This window comes from Diaphorina citri, unplaced genomic scaffold (assembly GCF_000475195.1).
Source record: "Diaphorina citri unplaced genomic scaffold, Diaci psyllid genome assembly version 1.1 scaffold86, whole genome shotgun sequence".
NCBI lineage: Eukaryota > Metazoa > Arthropoda > Insecta > Hemiptera > Psyllidae > Diaphorina > Diaphorina citri.
Genome location: NW_007377523.1, coordinates 287,114 through 295,560, shown reverse-complemented (window position 1 = coordinate 295,560; position 8,447 = coordinate 287,114). Strand labels below are relative to the sequence as shown.

Genomic DNA, 8,447 nt, shown 5'->3' with positions numbered 1-8,447 from the left:
AGACCAATCTTGAAGAAACTTATCTCAAATTCAAATTGCAAAATGTTAAGTATCCCTCCCTAAGTCCCTATCTAACTAGGTATTTGTGCAATTGATTTCTCAATCCAAGAGAGATCTTGAAAGAAAGATCAGTATCTAATGTTTGCTTGAGGTGATTCAACTTATGAACTCTATGCAATTGGTAAGTCTGAACATCTCATAAAGTGTTCAGAGGAAATGCTTGACTTACCTTCTACAATGTTTAAACTTCCCATGTTACTTCTGTAATTTCAATAAAATCAACCCTTGACTGATCCCGTTTAGGAACCCCTAGAGGGGATTCGTTGCCGTTTCGGAAAAGCACCATCGTGAATGCGTTATTTCGTTGTTCTTCTTCTTTCCGTGTCCAAGATCACCAAAAATGCCTTTAGCGTTGTTCACTTAAAGTACGTTTTTTTGTTTGATGTGAAACTTATTTTAGGTGTTATTCAGGTATTTGTCAGTCATGATGATTCATAGTTTTTCTCATTTCATATGATACTTCTTTTACACAGTTGATGAAATTAACTACTTAGTCACTTATTGAAAAGCTAATATTATTTAAACTATTCTACGATTAAAAATAAAAGCATAAAATTAAACACAGGCTTTTTTAAAGTGTAAAAATGGGTTAGTTTGTGAATTGGGTATTTTTTGGACAGCAGGATTGCATAAAGGTTGAAATTTTGAACTTTTCGATTAACGTTAAGAAGTTGTGGGTAATTGAGTACCTATCTGCTCATCTCCGATAAGTTATGGGTTATGGGTAATGTCGTTATTCAGGTATTTGTCAGTCATGATGATTCATAGTTTTTCTCATTTCATATGATACTTCTTTTACACAGTTGACGAAATTAACTACTCAGTCGCTTATTGAAGAGCTAATATTATTTAAACTATTCTACGATTAAAAATAAAAGCATAAAATTAAACACAGGCTGTTTTAAAATGTAAAAATGGGTTAGTTTGTGAATTGGGTATTTTTTGGACAGCAGGATTGCATAAGGGGTGAAAATTTGAACTTTTCGATTAACGTTAAGAAGTTGTGGGTAATTGAGTACCTATCTGCTCATCTCCGATAAGTTATGGGTAATGTCAGTGAAGTTGTGAAATGTACCTATGATTCATAGTTTTTCTCATTTCATATGATACTTCTTTTACACAGTTGACGAAATTAACTACTTAGTCACTTATTGAAAAGCTAATAATTTAAACTATTCTACGATTAAAAATAAAAGCATAAAATTAAACACAGGCTTTTTAAAGTGTAAAAATGGGTTAGTTTGTGAATTGGGTATTTTTTGGACAGCAGGATTGCATAAAGGGTGAAATTTTGAACTTTTCGATTAACGTTAAGAAGTTGTGGGTAATTGAGTACCTATGTATCTGCTCATCTCCGATAAGTTATGGGTAATGTCAGTGAAGTTGTGAAATGTACCCAGACCAATCTTGAAGAAACTTATCTCAAATTCAAATTGCAAAATGTTAAGTATCCCTCCCTAAGTCCCTATCTAACTAGGTATTTGTGCAATTGATTTCTCAATCCAAGAGAGATCTTAAAAGAAAGATCAGTATCTAATGTTTGCTTGAGGTGATTCAACTTATGAACTCTATGCAATTGGTAAGTCTGAGCATCTCATAAAGTGTTCAGTCAAATTGCAAAATGTTAAGTATCCCTCCCTAAGTCCCTATCTAACTAGGTATTTGTGCAATTGATTTCTCAATCCAAGAGAGATCTTGAAAGAAAGATCAGTATCTAATGTTTGCTTGAGGTGATTCAACTTATGAACTCTATGCAATTGGTAAGTCTGAACATCTCATAAAGTGTTCAGAGGAAATGCTTGACTTACCATCTACAATGTTTAAACTTCCCATGTTACTTCTGTAATTTCAATAAAATCAACCCTTGACTACTTGCTTACACATGAAGAAATCAGTCTGTGTCTGGAGCACAGAAAAAGTTCCTGGAATGGATTTTATTGATCTTTCAAAGGTATTTTAAAGGTCTAGCCTTATAAGTACTGAGCACAAAAAATAATTAAATAATAATTCCTAATAATTTCACTGTGGAATTAAATCATTTCTCACAGTGTATGTGACTTACCTTCTACAATGTTTAAACTTCCCATGTTACTTCTGTAATTTCAATAAAATCAACCCTTGACTACTTGCTTACACATGAAGGAATCAGTCTGTGTCTGGAGCACAGAACTATAAAAAAGTCAATTTACCGTTACCCCTGCTTTTAGAGTAGAACCACTACTCTACTCCTGGAATGGATTTTATTGATCTTTCAAAGGTATTTTAAAGGTCTAGCCTTATACAAAGGTGTCGTTCCCAAATAAGTATTGAGCACGAAAAAAATAATTAAATAATAATTCCTAATAATTTCACTGTGGAATTAAATCATTTCTCACACTGTATAATGGAGGGTTAATCAAGCAGCGAATACAAGTTAGGAGCCTACGGTCCTAGGTGGCAATTTATAAGCTCAAGTAACACAGGTAGTTATTAGTTGTTATTAAATTATAATATTTATTCATTCTGACCAGTCAAGTAAGAGGGTCGGCATAGTCAGGACCGAAATTAAAGAGTATTTGGATTTTATTGAAAGATTGAATGATGATTGACGTAGTTTGTTAAACAGGGACGTCCAAGTAATGGTGTTAAACAGGGACGTCCAAGTAATGGTGTGAGAATCGAATTAAAGCTTAAAATATGACGTGTTTGGTCAATAGTCATCCTGACAAAATGTCTCTCCCCCAGAGGTCATTCTTTAGTTTTGGGAAATGTGGCCGTGTAGTAAATTACCCAATTAATGGGACGTCCAAGTAATGGTGTGAGAATCGAATTAAAGCTTAAAATATGACGTGTTTGGTCAATAGTCATCCTGACAAAATGTCTCTCCTCCAGAGGTCATTCTTTAGTTTTGGGAAATGTGGCCATGTAGTAAATTACCCAATTAAATGCCCAATTGGTATGTCGAATTACTAGTGTTTGTGTAGAAGGCTCTCCATGCCATACTTCCTAAGAGCTGGCCTGTAATGAACCCCGTATTTGCTACTTTGTATTACAGATCGAAAGTCATACATTCAAAGATACTTAACGTAGTATTCCTCATAGCTGTCATAAGCACGAGATACATAATCCCATATGTACTTACGGTCTTCCAGCCTCTCTTACTTGCTAACGGCTGAATTTCAGTGTGGCATATTTATTTCTAGAGGTACGTCCCTACATTAGTTTTCAGTCAACATTTGAGCTAGATTAGTGCTTTATGTGAAAGCCATAGTTGTAAGGGCGAAAGTGACACTGAACCTGAAAAATGTCCGATGGTATACCAAAGGTATCTATACCAAAATGTAAATTTTCACCCTTTACGTCAGTAAAAGTGTCTTGGTAAACACGTACCTACCTATGTACTCTTTACCAGGATTGTCAAATTATCATTATAGCGACTCCTAGTATTAGTTATTCAGAATATGATGTCAACATTTGAGCTAGATTAGTGCTTTATGTGAAAGCCATAGTTGTAAGGGCGAAAGTGACACTGAACCTGAAAAATGTCCGATGGTAGACCAAAGGTATCTATACCAAAATGTAAATTTTCATCCTTTACGTCAGTAAAAGTGTCTTGGTAAACACGTACCTACCTATGTACTCTTTACCAGGATTGTCAAATTATAATAATAGCGATTCCTAGTATTAGTTATTCAGAATATGATGCTTTCTACATACATATAAGTGTAGAATGCACATTTTGTGTTATTCAAGTAATTATAATCAATTGATCAATTCAAGAGTGGCTGTTGACATCAATCCCACCGATGGTAATTAGAAATTAATATCTCTATGAAACCCAGTAATATCCATGACTTTGTTCACACAACATAGTCTACTGCTATTGTTGTAAACTTTACGTTTGATTCCCTATAGGTGCCTCTAAAATATGAATACTCCATGTCCGGATGCACGGTATCCTAGTATTAGTTATTCAGAATATGATGCTTTCTACATACATATAAGTGTAGAATGCACATTTTGTGTTATTCAAGTAATTATAATCATTTGATCAATTCAAGAGTGGCTGTTGACATCAATCCCACCGATGAGTATGAAATTAGAAATTAATATCTCTATGAAACCCAGTAATATCCATGACTTTGTTCACACAACATAGTCTACTGCTATTGTTGTAAACTTTACGTTTAATTCCCTATAGGTGCCTGTAAACTCTAAAATATGAATGCCCATGTCCGGATGCACGGTATAATTCCTCATTAAATTTAGTGTATTCCTCAATAGAAACAATGACACAACGATTTTACCTCCTGGAACTGTGTAGCACTGAAATGTAATTTCCTTTGAAGAATATGAGTTAAACCGAAATTGTAAATATGGATTTGCCCACCTCTGTACTTACACCTTAAACATAGGGTATCATCAATACATGCACCGTAATATACGAGTATATCAGTAAGGTAGTAATGATGGGTATTTCCTAGTGTTTATTTATCCTGAATTCTCAAATAGGAGAGAAGAACCCTTTATTTTAAATAGGACGTTTGAGTAAAATCATACGAAACTGAAATATGTACATCTGAGTAATGATGCACGGTATAATTCCTCATTTTGTGTATTCCTCAATAGAAACAATGACACAACGATTTTACCTCCTGGAACTGTGTAGCACTGAAATTCAATTTCCTTTGAAGAATATGAGTTAAAGCGAAATTGTATTTGCCCACCTCTGTACCTACACCTTAAACATAGGGTATCATCAATACATGCACCGTAATATACGAGTATATCAGTAAGGTAGTAATGATGGGTGTTTCCTAGTGTTTATTTATCCTAAAATCTCAAATAGGAGAGAAGAACCCTTTATTTTAAATAGGACGTTTGAGAAAATCATACGAAACTGAAATATGTAGATCTGAGTAATGGCCATTAGCAATCATGCTGAAGCCACTTTGCTTCCGTTGATTGGTTTCAATGGATATGGAGACAAAAAAGAATTCCAAATAAGTATGTCCGATGGTATACCAAAGGTATCTATACCAAAATGTAAATTTTCACCCTTTACGTCAGTAAAAGTGTCTTGGTAAACACGTACCTGCCTATGTACTCTTTACCAGGATTGTCAAATTATCATTATAGCGATTCCTAGTATTAGTTATTCAGAATATGATGTTTTCTACATACATATAAGTGTAGAATGCACATTTTGTGTTATTCAAGTAATTATAATCAATGAAGCAGTTGCAAATGGGTAAAAATTCATGCTGAAGCCACTTTGCTTCCGTTGATAGGTTTCAATGGATATGGAGACAATAAAGAATTCCAAATAATGATCTACGTACCTATTTCTAATAGTTATCTACTTTGTACATACGTACTTTACTGGTTTCGGATACTCAATGCACTTCGACCAACTTGGATGTCTTGGGATTTTGTACACGTTTCTCGTTTAGATGTACATACCTATCTCTCGGTTGAAAGATAATCATAATCAAGGTAAAGTTAGATTACCTGAGAAAATACTAAAAATGTTCAATACAATCAAAAGTACAAGAGACCATTATCTGGCATGTACCACATTTAATTAATTCTCTTTACATTGTTCTTTCCTTGATTTCCAATAGATTTTTTAACGGTGGTATTTCGACGTATAAGGTAAATTAGATCTTTAATTAAGACATTAAAAAAATATGTTAGAATTACTTGGGCATTTCTGTTATCAGTAAGACAAATCATGTAGGCCCTAACTTGAATTTTATTCAGAGAATTTGTCACACAGATTTGATTTATTTTATATGCTTCAAAAAGTTTACCGTATTTCTCGGTGACGATTAGTACAAGACCTTATCAAGCTCATGTTGTACTCCAATACCACTTCTCCTTGATGACAATATACGACCTTAACCTCTCACTCCTTCACACCTCTGCAATCTGCATCACAATAATATGTGTCATGAAACGCGCAGAGAAACAATTTTGTAAACAATAACATTAACAGAACTAACAGTTGATATTAATGGCTATGATTTCAGAAAAACCTTGTGAAAGTGTTACAACAAGAGGGAACCTTCTTTGAGCAGGATATAATCGGGGACATGGTCTGGAACTTGCGTGAGTCATCCGAGGAGTGCGGCGTGATCTCCTGTTTGTGGATTGCTGAGGTGTCTTTTATCTTCCATGACATATATGGAATGCACTGGTTCATTCAAGGATAGCCTATCTCACGGACACGGAAAGCAAAGCACCGAGGAGGAATGTGTGGAAGAGGTTGTCAACTATGGTGTAGGTAAGTACCCGAAATGTAAAATCTGATTACCAAAACGATTACTTACCAAAATTACGATTGCTGAAATCTGATAATTCACACGAAAGAAGCAGCACAGCTGGAAGCCAGGAATGTCGAAAGCAGGTTGTATGACAGTCATAGCTCATACAATATGCTTCCAGCTTTCTAAAGGCTGTTAGCACCACTAGGTCGGTACCCTTTCTTAATAAGGACAGCTTTCATGAAGGGTGTCAGCAAAATCTTCAGTACTACCATGATACATTGATACAAGGTCAACTTTGAAAGTGGTCCTCCGAAAAGTTCGATATCCTTGACTGACTCTGACCAGATGGGTTGCCAGATGGACTTTGTAGCCCATTATAAGCTTCCAAATATGGAAGTTTATGTGCAAGACGTATATTTTAAAACTTTTTTTCTTTTTCGTTTTTGGTAATTTGTACATCATTAGAGGCTAATTTATTATTGAATACGAATGTAATTATACGATGCCGTAATATTTTGAGATCATCAGACACACGGTAAGTGATTCTACGTATATGTTATATGGTGAGGATAAGGATAAATGATTAACCTGTTGAAAAACTAAACCTTAAACGGTATACACGTTTTTCAGCAAAAAAAAAAGTTGTGGAGCTTGAATTTTCGGTAAAATCGAAGTGGTTTTTAGACTTCTATATCATTGGTCTATGGCGTCTACGGACCTTTCCTGTTTGTATATGGATGGACCTTTCTTCCCCTGTTAGATCAGTTGTAAGTTGCATCTTTCTGTGGTCTTCTCTAGAGTTTCTCGTTTCGATAGTGTCTTCCGAGGTTTGATTTAATTGTGTCCTCCAAACACTCCGCAAAATACACTCATACATCCATACAAGATGAGTGAAGACACATGGTTTCCCAATTCTTCTCGTACGGGTAATTTAACTCCCAACACGTTGTAGTTCTGCCTTGTAAGCGCTAGGCCGCGGGTTCGATTCCCGCCCGGGGCGGATTTTATCCTGATGGTATAATGTTCGTTCTTGGAACGGCTGGCTTTCTCCTATCCTGTCTTCCTTCTCTCTTCGATTTCGGGACGATAAGACCATAGCAGTTACAGTTCCCTCTGTCAAACCTCCAAAAAAAAAAGGTCGAATTTTAAACTTACCTTTATCCTCATCGTCATCAACATAGGAAGGGGAAGACAGGGTCGAATCGTCCTATCCTGTCTTCCTTCTCTCTTCGATTTCGGGACGATAAGACCATAGCAGTTACAGTTCCCTCTGTCAAACCTCAAAAAAAAAATGGTCGAATATTAAACTTACCTTTATCCTCATCGTCATCAACATAGGAAGGGGAAGACAGGGTCGAATCATTATCACTAGACTCTGCGGTCGAATCATATCGCGCCCCTAGCGACACAACTCGAAAGCTGTGACGTAATGGGGACACCCGAAGCAGTTTGGGAACGGTTTGATCCCGTTTAGGAACCCCTAGAGGGGATTCGTTGCCGTTTCGGAAAAGCACCATCGTGAATGCGTTATTTCGCTGTTCTTCTTCTTTCCGTGTCCAAGATCACCAAAAATGCCTTTAGCGTTGTTCACTTAAAGTACGTATGATCCCGTTTAGGAACCCCTAGAGGGGATTCGTTGCCGTTTCGGAAAAGCACCATCGTGAATGCGTTATTTCGTTGTTCTTCTTCTTCTTTCCGTGTCCAAGATCACCAAAAATGCCTTTAGCGTTGTTCACTTAAAGTACGTATTTTTGTTTGATCTGAAACTTATTTTAGGTGTTATTCAGGTATTTGTCAGTCATGATGATAGCCACGGCAGTAAGTAAGTTCCAATCAAATCATTTTCTATAACCCCAAGTACATTGAAATGCGCCAGTACATAAACAAGAGTCAGTGCAAACACTGAACTTTTGTAATTTTGTATTTAATATCACATGATCCCAAGATAGAAATTCATTGGGATTCAATTTTCATTAAAAAAAAAAAAAAAACAGGGTATTGCGAGCTGCGATAGAGACCCGTCTCTCATGATGAGGACTGAATGGAATCCCTCATGGGGGTTGTGTTCTGAATATGTGGGTATGAGACTTATGAGTATGCAACTCAGAACATCTGGTCACGAAATTATATCAACACTCC

The 8,447-nt window shown here is 35.9% G+C and overlaps 1 protein-coding gene across 1 annotated transcript in view; it reads right to left on the bottom strand.

The window, feature by feature from the left end:
- The window catches only part of LOC113473702, a 57,287-nt gene extending 49,397 nt beyond the window's left edge, over positions 1 to 7,890 (bottom strand). Inside the window, exon 1 of the mRNA XM_026833185.1 lies at positions 7,621 to 7,890. Within this exon, the coding sequence (XP_026688986.1) occupies positions 7,621 to 7,825 (205 nt within the window). The 5' untranslated portion in view covers positions 7,826 to 7,890. The remainder of the gene's footprint in view (positions 1 to 7,620) is intronic.
- Between the last annotated feature and the right edge of the window lie 557 nt (positions 7,891 to 8,447).